The sequence below is a fragment of the Dermacentor silvarum genome, chromosome 2 (genome assembly GCF_013339745.2).
Source record: "Dermacentor silvarum isolate Dsil-2018 chromosome 2, BIME_Dsil_1.4, whole genome shotgun sequence".
NCBI lineage: Eukaryota > Metazoa > Arthropoda > Arachnida > Ixodida > Ixodidae > Dermacentor > Dermacentor silvarum.
The window spans coordinates 244,567,569-244,584,944 of NC_051155.1; the positions used below are offsets into that span (position 1 = coordinate 244,567,569).

The 17,376-nt window shown below is 48.9% G+C and overlaps 1 protein-coding gene across 4 annotated transcripts in view; it reads right to left on the minus strand.

Moving 5' to 3' along the window:
* LOC119443020 (neurofilament medium polypeptide-like) overlaps positions 1 to 17,376 on the minus strand; it is a 180,524-nt gene that overhangs the window by 6,139 nt on the left and 157,009 nt on the right. For 3 of the 4 annotated variants that reach the window (XM_037708136.2, XM_049662520.1, XM_049662522.1), the window contains exon 2: positions 1,786 to 3,341. In XM_037708136.2, coding sequence (XP_037564064.1) covers positions 1,786 to 3,341 — 1,556 coding nt within the window. Of the gene's footprint in view, positions 1 to 1,785; positions 3,342 to 7,707; positions 7,834 to 17,376 lie in introns of those variants that run through there. The other variant, XM_049662523.1, reaches the window with a different exon arrangement.

The window sequence follows — 17,376 nt, forward strand, 5'->3', positions numbered from 1 at the left end:
CTATGCAGCCATCTGTGTAACCAAAGAACAGCAGCAACTGCTAAGTGGTGTAAGAAACAAATGCCGTTACTACCACAGGTCCCTGTTTTTTTAAGTAACAAGGAGACAAACACATTTTGGAGACGGTCGCGGTACGAACGGTTCGCATGCCTGAAACATCGGCCCCCCGATTCGGCCCCTTCGCTGACCGCAGGCCTCTCTACCCGCCTGAAGTCCCGCGTTTTACGACTCTGTTTACTGTTTTCAGTCAGAGTAAAACTACGTATCGAGAAGCACGGTTGTCTCTCCGTTCGCTTCCCCTATAGTTTGCGACGCGCCCTTTGAGTGGGAGCCGCTCGGGGCGAGTGTACGCGTGTGTGAGAGTTTTACATGGCGTCGCGTATTTCTGGCCCAAAGTGACATATTCGCGGCCTCTAGTGACCAGACCAAGTCTTTCTAAACAAATACGCGGCTGGAGAACTGAGCCTTCCGTCGGGTAGCTTTTACGGTGGCCTGCCTACAACTATCCGCAAGACACGAGCTCTGACATGAGATCCGGCAAGCCCCGCTTCTCCAATTCGGTCGGCCACGGCCTCCGGTGTACGCGACGTCGTTATGAGTAGACTTCAAGTATTATAGTTTTGCCCCGAATATTTAATGAAACCCTAATGAGCGACCCGAGAGAGACTATTCGAGCTCAGTGCAAAGTTTCCGCTTGCCCCCTGTTCAGCTTTCTCATAACAATTGCTCTCATTTTGAAAACATTCTGGCACTAACTCGAGCGGTTCGCTGTGCAATCTATATTGGCCGCTGCTATAATCATAAGCTTCAGCAAGCGGCGTGCTCCGTACGCTGCATCGCGAGAGGTAAGATCTCTTTAGCGAATGCAAAGATCTAATGGCGCAACCAAGCATCAGTATACCTATCAGAACCGAAAGGGACAAGATTCGATCCCAGTGTACCAGCGCTTGACGTTGCCAAGACAATCTGCTTCGACACAATACACAATACTCTCAATATATTGACTCCTGCATAGAAGAAAAAAAAATAGGTCAGTGACTCCACAGAAATCTCGTAATTGTGATGAATCCAGCTTTGAACGAGTTTGCTACATACGATCAGACACATTCGAAACCACGTGGAACGTAAGAACGTTTCAATCAGCACACCTGCATGCAGAGGACACCATATGCATAAATTTGCGTGTAACGCAATCGCAAGCGTTTCTTTCCAAGCCTACGTGTTACTACAAAAAGTTGAGAACGGCTGGTACGTTAGTTCTCGGAAGCAAACGCTTGAAGTATGGTCACAGCCGTCACTGTGGAGGAAGCACAAGCTACGCTGCAGCTCTTGAAGTACACAGGCCTCAGTGACAGCCTGTAGTCATGCTGTGTACTATAGTACTCGCGTGAGCGCGCAGTGTTCGCTCCTTGTTCGTTATTCTCCGGTCATTTTATCCCCTTATCCAACTCTACTGGGTTGCAAGCTGAACAAATTTATGGTCTACATTCCTGTCTCTAATTAATTGCTCCGTGGAATGTTTATAACAGGAAATCGTCCTAAAATGAACAAGAATTGACCTGCTGTAATGAAAAATCAGTTGCGTCAAACTTCATAACCTCTATTTCTTGATATACATGTCAAGGAGAGAGGATAGTAGTGTAGAAACACGCCAGCTACAGAAAGTTTTAACGAGGCTGAATACGTGTTCAATGCATTTTAATAATTAATATCCCCTGTTCGGTCACTTCTATCAGACCTGTATTGGAACTACGCAACAGTAGCGCTCATGTGGCGATAACCCACCTGTAAACGGCGTTGTGGAAGTCCTCGCAGGGGTAGTCCCTGCAGCTCTCCATGCACGTGATGGAGGACCGCTTCTGGCGGCATTGGGCGGTGCAGCTGTCGCTCAGCCACGGGTGCTCGAAGGCAAGGTCCGACAGCGAGCCGGAGCCCGACACGAGGCCGGACTCGGCCACGCTCCGGTGCTTGTGCTTGTGACCATTCCTCTGGTGGGACTTTTTGGCTGCCTTGCTGCAGAAGCTGCAGCGAGACTTGTAGGCCGACTTGTGCCGCTTCCTGGTGCTGTCCCGGGACGCGTCCTTCTTGATCCTGCGGTGGCGCTTTCCTCTACTAGCCTCGGAGCTGCTCTGGTCCGAGGAGTCAGACTTTGTCGAAACCTTGCGTCGGCCCGATTCCGAGTAGACCTGGTCGCCTCGCGTGATGCCGCTGTCCTCCGACGTGGACGGACCGGAAGACTTGCCATTCTTGCGTTCCTCCTTCTTGCTGTTGGACGAATCCGTCATAGAGTCTGAGTGGGCGTCCTCGATTTTGGGCATGCTGACTGTTTCCGAGCTCTCGTCCTTGGGCGCAGACGCTGACGCCACTGAGGATCCCGCTTCAGAAGGAGCTTCGGGGGTCTTGCTTGCTTCGGCTCGGACGCTGCCGTCGACGACTGACGCTGTCTCCTCCGTTGAAGCCGGCGGCGGAGGTGTCACAGATTGCACGGGACTTTCCTGCTTGTCACCGCTACTGGTAGGAGATGGTTCCGGAGGCGGTACTGACGTGGAAGGTTGCTCAGGGGCTGCCTCGACCTGCTCTCTCTTCGTAGCTGGTAGAAGCGTCTGTTGCGGGGAAGGTGGTGCCGACTCGTTCTTGAGGAGTTCGATTGTTTTACGTATGCCCGGCTCCGGAATCCTCTTGCCTAGTCTCTCGGCGATCACTTTCTCTACAAGGTTGAGTTTTTCCTTCGTGATGAGTGACGCCCTTCCCGAACTCCTTAAGCGGTTGAGCACTCTGTCCTCCGGCTTGTTCTCTTGCCACTCGCGAAGCTCCACCAAGGGCTTCGGTGAGGAGGACCTGTCAGTCTCCAGTGAGTCCTTTGGTGAGTCGCCTTCCGAAGGCTGCGACTCGCTCGGCTTCTTATCACTGTCAGCTGTTACTACAACTTCGGAATCTGTCGCGTCTGTCTTCGATGAAGCTTCGGAGTTGGAACTTGTCTCTGCAACAGCTGACGTGGAAGCTGATTCAGCGTCTCCTCTCAGTGGATCAGGCGGTTTCGGAGGCTCCTGGGACGTCGAAGCGACTTCGTTATCGCCGTCTTGCGAACTGTGGACCTCGGCAGTGGTCTTGGTGGTCGTCGATGGTTTGTTGATTGTGCTGCTTGGTGAAACTTCGCTGCTAGAGTCTACGAAGAGTGGATTGACCCTGGACACAAGGAACTCCTCGTTCGGTCGAGTCTTGGCGAGGTCCGTGCAGAGCAACGGGTCCTCGCTGGTAACCCTGGTCGGAGCCTTGTGGTACGACTCTTGCCAGTGGTTGAGCAGCAGTTTCAGCATGGCTTTGTCCAAGAAAACGACGGTCTGTATGAGGGAGAAAAAGAGCACACAATATGAGGCCACCATTTCTTTCAATCTGATTTGCTTCAGACTTGTTACCGAAGCTAATACATGCATATTCCTGAGAGCAGTCAGCCGACATTACGCAAGACTTGGGCGCTTAGCTTCTCTGTCAGCCCCCAACAAAAAGAAACTAGTGTGTACCTGTTCCGAGCTAAATACAGCAACATGCAGTAAAAAAAAAAAAAAAAGATAAGTTTGGCTTTGTCGAGTGGTAGGGGCAAGGTGTAAACTGTGAGCACCTTAAGCTAGACAGGTTTCATTGTCGATCGAGGCGTTGGATCCACGCTGCGGCTTACTCTGTTCGCTTCCCGATGGTCATTTCAAGGGTCCACCTTCCTGTGGGTCCCTATGTCTTGCCCACATTACACGTGCTTCTTAACATTCAGGCATCCTCAGTGACAGATAATGTCAATGGAACACTCGTCCTGGGGTTTGATTTTCGGCCACCGCGATAGAAGCGTAATGCAGAAACATCGCGTGCGCACTAAAATTTTGGCGAATATTAAAGAGCCTAAGTACGCGACTAAGAATAATCCTGGGCCCCCTCTACTACGATGTATCTGGTGGACCAGGTAGTTTTTGGACGTAATACCCCCCCTCACTTTTTGGTGTTCTTATTTTTTTTACTGTACCCGTGCGCCAGCACGCTGAATTTAGCACTGTTCCTGGGCACGTTAAATATATAATGAATAGGATTGATCGATTATTAATGTAGCCTTAACATTCCCTTCTTCATGGCACCCCGAAGCCCTGCTGTTTTGAAGTTTCGTACCGCATCTTGTGCAAGACGATACCACGATAACACCACGATAACACCACCGACTACACCACGATAACGTGTGAACACAGTAGAAAAATGGCTTTCACTTTCTCTGGTCATTGGAACACTATTTACAGCTGAAGAAACCCCACTGCACCTACTGTGAACAACGGCTGTCATTCGCGCAGCGGTTTTTAAATTTCTGACGCAGGCATTATTTTATTCGTTCTCGCTGATGAAGTTCTCAGGCTGCATTGCATCACGACAACTCAGATTGGTAGGTGCCATCTTTTCTTCGCATTAAACTTCCCTCCTTGACTGTCTTACAGGAAGGACAAGTTCACACAAAGGGGACCTTCATTGCTCAGCCCAGGTGTAACACTTACGAGAGAAAGGTGCTGTGTAATGAAAGCGTTGTTCTCCCAACCCTCCCTGTGCTTTTCTTTTTTTTTTTTTTTTTTGTCGCGTAATGTGCAAACATTCGGGTCACGTGTGTCGGAACGAGTCATTCTCGGAGGTCATGCACTTGTGAACGAGATGCTCGTCACGACGTTCAACGACCGGCGACCATCGGCCGCTGACTCACTTCCGTGCGGAACTGGACGCAAGCGCCGCATTTTCCCGTAAGGCGAAAAAAAAAAAGGGGGGGGGGGGGGGGGATACTTCAGATGCCGGGTGTGAGCCTCTGAGCATTAGCGAAAAACCAAGGGGTGATCCAGTTTGTGAAAGTAAGCAGGTCGCACGGACACGTACGAACAAAAACCCACGCGGTAAGTCGTAATTTACGAGGATCGGGGTCTTTTCACTCATTCATTCGGCATTCATTCCGTACTACACGTCGATGACAAACGCGCGCAGTTACATACTTTTTCATCCCCTCTCTCCTTGTACCACGCACGCTGCTAACAAACTTCCTTTTATTTCTTTTTTTTTTTTTCCTGCGACGCGTCCTAAGTGTCCGGCACGTCATTGTACCCGCACAGCCATAATCCTCTCACGGGAGTCCAGTGTCGGTCGTTGTGGGATTACAGAGGCGGAAGCGATTAGCGCAGGAATAATGATGAAGGAGCGGTAAGAACGCACGGCCGCTGGCGATCCAGCCGCGCAGTGCTTTGACAGCTGCCGACAAAGAGCTGGCACGCGCTATCGCGTAGGCAAGTTGCGAGCATACGTTCGAGTTACTGGCTAAATCATACATCGTTAGAGACTTAATATTCCTCATTAAGGAAATGATCGTATGTGATTAAACCCAATGTAGTTCTTGCAGTCCACTGAGACATGAGAAGGAGCAACCTGGCTCGATCGACTCGTCTTGCCTTGTCTTCAGGTTAGAAGCATAAATATTTAGTTCCATAATTCTGGACACTATATTGTATAGAACAAGAAGGTAGCCATGTTCTTGACGTTTTATAAGTGTCAAAGGAACTCCATAACCAATGGTCTGCACGCTTGAACACTGACTGGCTTCCACTTCACAACTTAATATCATTTACTAAATGGGTAATTAGATTAAATCTATAATTGAACGACATCTCGTCTGGCTGGGATTAGAAACAGAAAAAAAGAAAGAAAAGCAACTTCCGTGTGGAAGCTGGAACGTCAGCACCTTTGACAATACCATTTAATGGGCGTTCTGTATTTGTTTCTTGTACGAGAGTAATTAGACATTTGCTAATGAAATAGTTCGTGATTTTTGCACAACTTCTAGTGTCTCCCGAGGAGAATAATCTGTCACCTGAATGTCTTAATCTCTTTCACGCCTGCATTACATTTTAAAAAAAAAGATTTGCCTGTAAAATGTTCGCTCAGACAACCTGCGTTTGAATGTACTGCATAGCAGCAGCTCAAAATGCCAGCCACTTGCCGCGATATATAGATGCACGTACTTCTCTTCCTCTGTCACTCCTCTAATATCTGGCCACCTATTTGCAGTTTTTCCATCAAGACACGCAAACTGTAAAAGTGGTACTCGGTGAGTACGCCGGACTAATTACACGCACCCAAATCTTTGCTTAGCCAGTGTTGGAGGTTTACGTTAGTCTAAGCAAAGAAACGACAGCGCCGCTCGGCAACGACGCTGGTCGCCCCACATCGGGTGCTCGGAAAAATAAAGACGCCGCGCGTTCGGAATGTCAGCGGCACCCGACAATTAGTCGCTCTGCAAAACGGGGCAAATTGCTGTCCATCGGCAGCGACGTCGACGAGGGAAACCGCGGAACTGACGACGCCTTCTTTCTTTAATTGCCGCGCCAAGAATATCGCGTTGTTTCTGTTTTTCCTCTTGCGCGAGGGACACACGCCTGCGACACGGTTTGATCGCGTCCGACTCCACGAGCGCGTTGCCCCCAAGCGTCGACGATGCCGTCGCCTTCTTGCCGCGCGTATCGGCACGACGCCTGACGTCTTGTAAAAATTGAGGCCGCTCGGTTCCCGGCGTCGATGCACCCGACGGTGCGCCGCAGACAGTCACGCCAATCGGTCGTCGTCGTCGTAAAATTTCATTTCCGGGCCAGGAAGTAGGAGGGAGGTGGCAGGGACACCGTCGCGCGCTGCTCGCGTGAGTTTGCGATATAACGCCTAAACTGCACGACAAAGGCAAAGAAAACGTAATATTGAGAAAAGGAAAATGAGAAGAAAAAAAAAAAAAAAAGCGGATCCGCGCGCTCCCCGGTGCGACGAAAAGCAAGAGGAGCGACGCAAAAGTAAAGAGATGTGGAAAGACAGTCCGTGTTTATCTTTTGTTGGAGGAAGAGGAAACGGGAAAGAAAGAAATCCGAGATGCCGCAACTTTGCCGGTCGTTTCGCAGCCTCTCTATTTGTATTCAGTGAGGCGCCGAATCGTATAAATGCATATTGTTTGCAGCGGAGATTGGGTCAGTATAAGGGAGCGGGAGAGCTGGCCCTCCTCCTGCGTTCGCCGGAGGGAATACCGATGGCTGTGCGCCTCGTATAAACTCGCATTTTGAACAGTCGAATGCGTCGCCCGTGTACTAGTCGAGCAGCTGTGAGGTGATCGAGAAGGACGTGAAAGGACTGGGCCGCCTCGATGTCCTATATCGCGACGCCGCAGGGGCGGCGCGGGAGATGCTGGATCTTCCTTTTGCAGCAACACGTTGGAATCAAAAGATTTCCTCGTGTATAACGGAACGTATATAGCCGATGATGCGATCGCTTCGTTTGTAACGAACGAAGGAATTAGAACATTTACGTTAAGTATAGCATCAGCGGCACAGCAGTGTGATTGTGCGCGGTCTCACTTTAATTGGCGAAGCGGCGAATGAGTTGCAAAGAATATACATAATAATATTTTAACAAGGAAACAAAAGAAAAAAAAAGACGGGTGCAGCAATGTTGTTACGACACCTGCGATATTTAGGTGACAACGTTCCTAAACTCTTTTAATTCAGCATACCAAGTCGACTGCACTCACGTGCTAGATCGCAGGGTGCGGTAGTAACATGTCTAAGTGCAGTCTGTCGTTTATTTATTACTTATAATTTCTTACACCACCGAGCTACGCTTGAAACTCGGGGCCGATTAACGTGCACAGCAAGCTCATACACTTACTCGCAGACCGCTGAACGTGCACAAACTTGGTTCCGGTGTTCTCGATCAACTTTCACACTCTGGCACAGCCGATCCGACCGAGTGACCATCCATGGGTACTCCTTGCCAAATTATATACATCGGATGTTAAGACCGAAACAGCCACTCCACACCACCCGCACTTTGTCAACTTGTATGGCAGCCAGGCAGAGCCGGCAAGGACACTGACGTACTCTATCACCGACGTAGTTCCATGCCATCAACACCGGCCAAGCGGAAAAACGAGTTTCTCTACAATCCATTCTCAACGCGGCGCCACAGTGCACAGCATACAGCGCGGCAAGAGACTTGTCGCAGGCGATGGAAAAACACGCTAATCAGATCAGGTTCAGTATACACGGCGTGAACGTTAGGCGGTGTAGCGATGGAAAAACACGCTAATCAGATCAGATTCAGTATACACGGCGTGAACGTTAGGCGGTGTAGGAGTTGCTTACACAGCCCAGGCGACTTCACTGCAACGGTATAATTGGCATGGCGCCGAAGGTTAAGAAAAATTGTTATTTCGTCTGCATCATGACACGTAGACCATCTCAGTAGACAACGGCCAGGCCACGCGCTTGTTCTGACTAAAGTCAACATCTATAGAACATCAAGGAAAGAGAAATTTTCGATTAACACCTGGAGTACTTGGAATGGCTACATGCGACAAGCCAGATCACACAAAATTCGCCTCCATTCCACTATGCGAAACTAGATGTACTGCGAAGCTGGTGCGGACGTTAGACAGTACCACCATCCCAACTGACGTTAATTTAGACGACGTTACACAAGCACCACAAGCGACGCCCGCACACGTGTGCGGAAGTGCAGCATACATCCTCATCCTTCTAGGCCGTCCGCCAAGCGCAAGTGCCTTATTGAACTAAATTATTCTTTAAAAGTAAACTGCATAAGAAAATGCGCAAAGTACGACATACAGACAAGCTGCAGATACGACATAGCTACGGATTATTGTTCAAATATACGAGAAAACACAAATCTGTTACACGGAAACTCACACACAAGCGCCTTTCCCAGCTGCCGTTTTTTGGGCGAGCACGCCACGAAACAACCCGACCAACAAGAAGCTAACGGCTTCGCTTTGAAATATGAGTGTTATATACGGGATTTATATGCGCATAAAGCGAGCCCACACGCTACGCTCACAAAAGCGCGCACTCTAAGCTACGTAGTGCCTGATTTTGAGGCCACTCTCACGCATACGCAGTCTCGGAGAGAAAACTGAAATCGCCACCATTGCGCGTGACGCACAGGCGACACATTTGTAAAATCCAAACATACGTCACACGTATCGGCTTTAATTCACGAGCCTGATAGGAAGAAAATCGTTTTGGGAAGATACTTAATCGAATTACGTAATCGCTTACATGATATAATGCCCTACGCGTTACGTATATACGCGGAATGCGAGTCTGTATATCGGCTGCAGCGAGACATCTTGCGTAAATTACTACCCGGCCGAATTTGAAAGTATAAGTGTCATTCTCATCAACGCCGAAGACGTTAAAATGCGTTGGATGATTTTGGTTCGTGGAGCAAGAAGACTAAGCAAGGCAACAACGAAAAGTAATGCTGCTCGTAGAGCTTGAACGTTGCAAGGAACTGGAAGCTACATAGGGCCAACAGCTAGCCACAAGATACATGGAGATGGTTTCGACACATTAAGCGGAGGTCCTGGCGGCCTCCAAGGGCCAACAAATGCAATGTTATGCTAAGTGGGGTCAGAAGTGTGTTCGTGTTGACCCATACAATCGCGCTCCACCGGCGACCAACAACGGCTGAATGGTTTCGCTCGCGCCGACAGTGTAACGCAGCGCAAGCAGAGACTGCAACGGAATACAAAGGACGATGCAACGTGTTAAGCATGCACCGAAGGGACTGCGCTGCGACGGAGCTCCGGAGCATCGTATAGGGATGAACAATTTTCCAGCCTATACAGAAGAGAAAAGTATAGGCATTAAAATTACGCAAGCGGCAAGGCGGCTCCAGGCGAGGCAACATACCGCGTGAATTGAAGGGGACGCAGCATAACGCAAAGCCCCTTGATCCTGGTTTAGCATAACGCCGACCAACCTGCCGTCTGAACTGAATTTCGGTCCGCAATGGAGAGCCAGGCGAAGGCCTCTCGACGCGGAACTGAAATGCTCTTATAATCGAGTACCGCGTACAATGTTCTCATAAAATGCCACCTTGACATTAGCTGGCAGCCTAAGACACCCGCTATACGGGGAACCAGCACTGAAACTTTGCGTGTATGCTAACAGCGGCGGCGTAACACACAGACTAGCCAGTGCAGTAAACAGTTTTCAGTAGCACACGCTGCGATTTTGCGTCCGTAAATTCCCCGCTCAATGCATCGCGGTGTTCGACTAGCGCTCTTATTGTGCCAGGAAACAATACAATATTTTATTCTTGATATTATTGCTAACATATGAAAAGCAGTAGCCATTACCATTATACAGATGACTAAATCTCTCCTTTTTTTTTTACATTTCAATAAAAAAAAAAGTGCACGTGCATGTATCCAGGAAGAGCGGCACTGACGGCAGTCAAAGGAATTGCAAAATACTGTCTCCTCCACCGAACACAGGCAACCGAGATCCCTGGCTCCGTCAGAGTACAAGTTCCGCTCAACGACGTACACGGAACGGCTTCCTCGAAAGCAATCGTTCTCGCAAAGTGAGCCTCACGCTGTCCGAATGTCGCGCGCGCGTCCATCCGCGGAACTTCTCGTTTCCCGCAATCTGACAGCGGGACAACGTCACGTTGTCGCTGGTCGGGCGGCACCCACAGCGGTCCGGAGCATTCCGCACGCAGCTTACTCGTGCGCTCGCGTTTCATGCCCGGCGCTCGAGGCTGACAGCTTATTCTGCATGGAGAACGCTCCCGTCACTATAGACGGTGCCGTTTGTTTCCGCGTGGACTCCGCAACCACCGCTTCGCCGGAGAAATCGTCGTATACTGCGCTGTCATCGTATAGCGAGCTCATGTATAAGCGATCCGAAACGTACATGCTGTCTCACTAAAGCTGTGCAGCCTTTGCCAAAGTTGGCCCCCGCTGTATGGTTATGGGGTCGAATTCGCGCAAGCCTCACTCGCACGACCACTTCACACGAAATGACCACCCGTCATTGGCTGGCGCCCCGGCTGGATCGTATCGCCAACTGTCGTGATCGCCAACTCTTGTGTGGTCGTGATTGGCCAGGGCGCCGGCGCGGGAACGCCACGCAATTTTGAAAGGTAGATTCACGAGGTCTATAAGCTGTCGGTGTACGCATTTTGCCTCCATGGAGATATTTCTTTCTTCTTTTTGTCTATACCTAAACTGCCGATATATCCCATACACAACAGTTTGTCAATAGTCCTTAAGACTGCTTTCACAGGAAACCTAACGCAGTAAGTTGGTTGATCTTATATAAAGGAACGCAGATAACGGACCAGGATAGGCTGCGGGCACCGTCATTGTCTCACCGGTCGATGAATTGCCGCGCATGCAGCCAAGGAAGGAAAAGATGGAAAGGAAGAAGGACGGCACTCAAGGACGGGGAAAACAAGCACGCTCGATGAAATAAACACGAAAGTTGCTGTAGACAAAGTATTGAGTGATTATAGACATTCCGAAGAATCTGTTAAATTACGCACAGTTACTACAAGCAGGCAATGCAAATCACTGCAAGAGGCCAACCGTTCTCAAATGCGCTAAGACTCTTCAATCCGGTCTTTGTACAGCTGGCTCCATGTGTGCAACTTCGTCGATGCTGCACCGTTTTAGCGAGACGGGGCGAGCCAAGTGCACGCACGCAACAATGCTCGGCTTCGCGAATGCAACCGTGCACTGCACGGACGGCGTTTGTTTCGTGTCCGTGTCCAGGCTGAATATATACACCACTCCAGAGGGATTACGGCGATTATATATATATATATATATATATATATATAATAGAATATAGATATAGATAGATATATAGAATATGCTAGATTATATATATATATATATATATATATATATATATATATATATATATATATATATATAATCTAGCATATTACCTATTAGAATTCATCCTTCAGATTGCCGCATTACCAGCGTGGATGCTTTGGTGACTGTGGCTGTTACTTCGAGAGTGAATATTAAGAATAGGGCATAAATAATCGTTTTGTACGCGCCAGAGCTGCACACTGCACACTGGGCTATGAGAAACGCCTCAGGAGACGGCTAAGGAATAATTTTGACCAAATGGGGCTTCCCAGCACGCACGCATCAACAATATCATCAAAAAAGTTTCTCATCAACTATTTGCATCAACCTGATGTGCACTCGTAGAAGCGCACATCAACTGATACAGTTGATTTTAGTTCCTTACACACACACACACACACACACACACACACACACACACACATATATATATATATATATATATATATATATATATATATATATTTACAGTTTATAGTTTACAGTGTGTAGTTATAGTTTCATTACAGGGTTCAGGTGTCAAGTTCACATCTGTGAACTCACCAACACTCACTGAAGAATTGAAAATTATTTATCTTGAAAATTGAAAAAATTCTTAATGCGTTGAAGCTATAGAAACTCTACGTTTTCAATGGACAGAATTAAATGGCGATTAAAGGGGACATTATTGTCGAGTGTTCAAGGAAAACACCCCCCAGCTATTTCACAAGTTTCTTTTAGGTAAAACGTTGCCAGAAACAACAAAAGATGTGAATTCGCCACGGGACTGCGTACATATATATACTGGTACCGGGAGCAGACAACCAAGCGTCAAGCTGGCTGAAATTAAATCGCAGGTGTCTCAGGGTGCAAGCGATCTTGGCGTCTACAATTTTACACATAAGGCGTCAAGGAGATATAAAGAAAGATGTAATTTCGTGCCACTTGGTACACGGCTTCTAGAAGCCAACTGCACGAAGAGACGAGAACGGTATTTCACTCCGTTCTCGTCTCCTTGCAGAGTTAGCTTATCGGAGACAGAACATCGCCGTGGAGACAGGAAATGCCTACCTACAAGCCTCCATCTCTGTCAAAGTATCTGCGTGTTGTGCTGAGGGTAGCTCGACATGTACGATTGACAGGTACACGTCGATGTACTAAGAGGCGGCGCTATTTTCCTAAGCCACCACTAGTTCTTCATACGACTTCTGTTGTTCGCTTTAGTGAAACACTGCGAGTCAAGGGGAATTACATGGCAGCCCTACATTACCTGTCAATCGAACGCTTCGGGAAACAATTCGTTGCATTGAATTTTCCTTTCTGTTCGAAACTATGGGGCTACAAGCAGTGCAAGCGCTATGCGTTGCTATTACCTATACGCATTCGTGGCCCTTCAAATCAACAAATAAGCAGTCTCCTTGTACCGTGTGATTTACTGCACGCATGATTATCGACAACGGTGTAAACCACGCGCATATAAGCGGCCGCTTCGACCGCCGCTGCTAGCTGCAGACGTGTGGAGAGCTGTGCCAATTAGTGCAAGACTTTGCGTTGGATCGAGCTCCCCACCACACTGCGAAATCGCACTGCAAAATTGCGCGGCAGCGAGATCTGCTCTCGAGTCTAACTGCATTTCAAGCGAAATTGCGCAGTAAGGCAAAATTGCAATTTACAATACTGCCCTGCAAATTGCACGTATACAAACTGCACTGAAACATCAACCGCGAAATCTCTCAGTGTAATCAAAAGCGCAAAATGTCTCTGCAAAAAAATCCCTCCGCGACAAGTCGCATTGCAAAATTGCACTGGAGAATCCCGTTGTAAAATCCCACCATGCAATCACCGTTATACGGAGTCGTTCTCATTAGAAATTGATTTATAATTTATTCGTTGTTTTGTAAAGTTTATTGCTTGTACTTGCATATTTTAGTTTAGATCTCCTACTAGCCTTTGGCTATGGGTCTAACCAGTTTTGCCTAATTTTTATGTACTGTAATGAAGCACATGTAATAAAAGAAGGAAAGAAAGAAAGAAAGAATCGTGCGAGATCACACCGCAGAATGTGCGCTCCATCTTACTAAACCATGCAGCAATGTAGAACTGTAGCCGCTGCGGTCCCAGACGTTTTTAATATTAAGTCATTGCATAAAATGCTGCCGCATTAACCTGTGGGCAATAACTCGTAGTACGTGTACCTTGAACTCAGTCATGAAACGTTGCAGTCGCAGTCCGTGGAAGTGGAAAAAAAAAAAAAAACCAGTCGACTCAAAAAGAAAACTGTATACAGGACGGATGGTAATGCAGGAGAGAGAGATAAACTTTAATGAGAGAAAGATGGAGAGGTAGGCCTGAGTAAAACTTGCAAAACATCTGTGGTTGATAGCAGACGACTCAGTATGCACAACGAGACCTGTCTGCGTTAGTTTGGGTGGTAAGACCGTAGTCTCCGACCTGCAAAACGTTTTACAGATTGCGAAAACTTTTATGGAGAACCTTTCAATGTGCTCGTTTTTAACAAATCTGAGGCGAGTTGCGAGCATTGCTTGTGGCTTCTAACGATGTGCATTCGACGGGCTACGTTCAGAATAAAGCTTTCTGACTGCAGCTTCGTTGCCACGCAACGTGCCTCTCACAGCATGAACGGCCGCTCGCGCTCGATATCGCTCACGAAAGCGTGCGCCCCAGAGCCGGCGAGGGGCAGAGAGATGCAGCCCTTCCGTGCGCGTGACGTGCACCGATTCGTATAAACTGTATACAAGTTGCGCGCAGCGTCGCAGAAGCCGGAATCGGTGGACGACGACGATGAGGCAACTGAATTGCTTTGGTGCCGTGTATACGACAATTTCCGCACGTCCGGATCGCAGATATGGTGCAGCAGACGCTGGCTTTTTCTTGCATCCTCGCATGGGCCATCCAACCACACCAGTCCTGACGCGTGTGATGTGACAGTTGAGGGGTGAAGATCGAGTGCCCACGTGAAGGTTCATTAATTCATTCATTGGGATTAACGTCCCAAAACAAAAATACTTAATAACACCGTACTGAAGGGATCCGGATTAATTTTGACTATTTGGGATTTTTTATCCCCGTGTACATAATACACGGGGATAAACACGCAAACACGCGCGTGTTTGCGTTTCGCCCCCATCGAAATACGTCCACTCCGTCCACTGGGTCGATCCACCTGAAGAGTACTAATAATACGATGTAGCTAGTGGCTGTGGAGACCGTCGCGCCTTAACGTTTCAGTCTCTCGGGCCGTCAGATCAGCGCCGAGCCTCCGAAGAGCCTTGCAGAGGAACACAGGAGCACCGACTTTTGGGTGAGTTGGTCTTACATAGAAGAACACAGACAAGTGCACATAAACAAGGACAGAGTGAATTGTAGACGACGCAAGCGCTTACTTCCAACTGATCGTTTATTCGCAAAATTGCATAATATGAACACTCACATTTATGACGTCGCGAGACCGAAATGCCGATATCAGGTGGCCATGCTCAGAAACTTAGTTTCTTTAGAGGACAGAAAAATAAACAGAAGGTGCGCTGACACACGACACACCCGCCTTTGTAATACAATCTGCTTCAATTATCTCCATAACACCCTGGTTCTTATTTTTGGCTACTATCCTACACACGTTGAACAACGGTTTACAAGGCCTTCTCGTTCTTTATTCCACACTCGTGACAATGCACAGAAAGATTCCCATCACGGTAATTCCCCACCTTTCTGCTGTGTTCTATAGAAGTGGAGAGAAACACTGTAGCCACTCAGGCGGCGCATTATGGGCAGCCACCGCCGGCGCGAGCGGCACGAGCGCGCGATGTATAACGCGAGCCGCTCCCACGGCCCCCGCCTTAGCGGCCCGGCGCGCGCACTCACGCCCGCGCTAGTCGCGTGCGACGCACCGTGCTCCGACGCTCCACTTTCGATGGCGCCACCAACGCCGCGGCAGAGATACTAATGAAGAAGAAAACGAGCGTGCAGTGGACGTTGCACGACGCCCCCGATCTTAACGAGGCGAGCAAATGAGTCGGAGCGGTGCTCGATCAGCAACAGCAGCAGCAGAGACGGCGGCAGCGGCAGTGCTGTTGATCCCGACGAAGGAACGCGCTTATACGTGTCCCGTGATTGCACGTATATCATGCGTCTGTATACTATACGGCAGTGCGTGCGCGCTTGAAGACACAGCTCCTCAGTGCTTCCGGTTGACGACGTTCAAAATGCATACCCGCGCAGTTATGTAAGCGTGTCTGGCCGCCTCAAGCGTTCTACCAGCGCGTGACAGGTCGATACAGAGCCCGGCGCTCTTTACTCCGATTACGCGTGACGCTCCCGCCACATGGAGCGAGCTTGGCGTTTTAACAGGGAAGCTGTTTAGCCAGCCGTAATTTGTGGTTCGTATCAAGAAAAAAAAATAAACTTTCTTGCCGAGGCGGGGATTCGAACCAGCGCACCCCCGGCCCCAAGGCGAGCATCGTAACCACTAGCCTATACAACCACGCTTGCAAAATGTGCATTTATGCGAACCATATCATTGCGTTCGAGCGTCGTCGTCTTCGTCCACAGCTGACGGGTTCGCACACTCGTGCTCTGCGGGGTGAAGCGGTTTTACGTGCTATGAGAGAGAGAGAGAGAGAGAGAGAGATAGAGAGCGAGAGAGAGAGAGAGACGCATTCACGGAGCGGGTCTGCTGGAACGCGTTGTCGGCATTGTAACACGGTGTTGGTATTGCAAGCTGCGCTATGCAAAGCGCAGTGACGGCCGTAAGTCCGAGACGCGCGAAAAGAAATGATCATCATCATGAGTAATAAGATGAAAAGTTCGCGCGCACTTCCGGAAAATGCTGGGCTACGATCGCCCAGCTTCGCTGTTTCAAGCGTTGCGCGGTCGAGTGCAAGGCTAAGCGTTTTTATATTTTTTAATTTATATTCCGCTGCAAAAGAATGGACTTCACCTCGAAGTGGCACGCCGTCCTTGCACGGTATTAACGAAACGGAATTAAACACTACTGCGCAATACATACTTCAACAGGACGGACTCGTCAGGTATACAAACTAGCAGCGCCTGAATGGTTCCGCGACAGAAACACATTCGACGTGTAGTTTAAAAAAGAGACGCTCGTAGAAACAGTGTTACCGGAGCCACACAGGACATGAGCTAAAAAAAAAAACCGCCTAATTACGTGAACATTACTGTACGAGCACCTGCGGCATGGACGTCGCCGGCAGGGAAAGCGAATGCTGAATATTGAAAAGCTTATTCACGCGCTTCGACGAGGGTTCAGTCAGAAACCCGTCTACCAGCTTCGCCATTCGTCCGTCGATACCAGCGATAGAGGATATCAAACTCATCCGCGTATCATTTAATCCCTTTCTCATATTGCAACGACGCATACGGACGAAGTGCCGTTCCACTTTGGTGCTCGTGTGTGTCTGTTCTTGGTTTTCTACTTCACGGCTGTAATTCTTTTCTCTCCAGAACAAAGCATCTCGCCGGTTTCCGCCTCTGTGCGTTCACATGGCAAACGCAAGCCGATGAAGGTGCAGGAACTATTTTTATCCGCGGCGCTCATTCTCGGGCACTTGCCTCGTGTCACATAAAGATGGCTACAAACGCGCACCGGCAGGCAGACCGTTCGCACCACGGAGGGTCCGAAACGGGCGCGA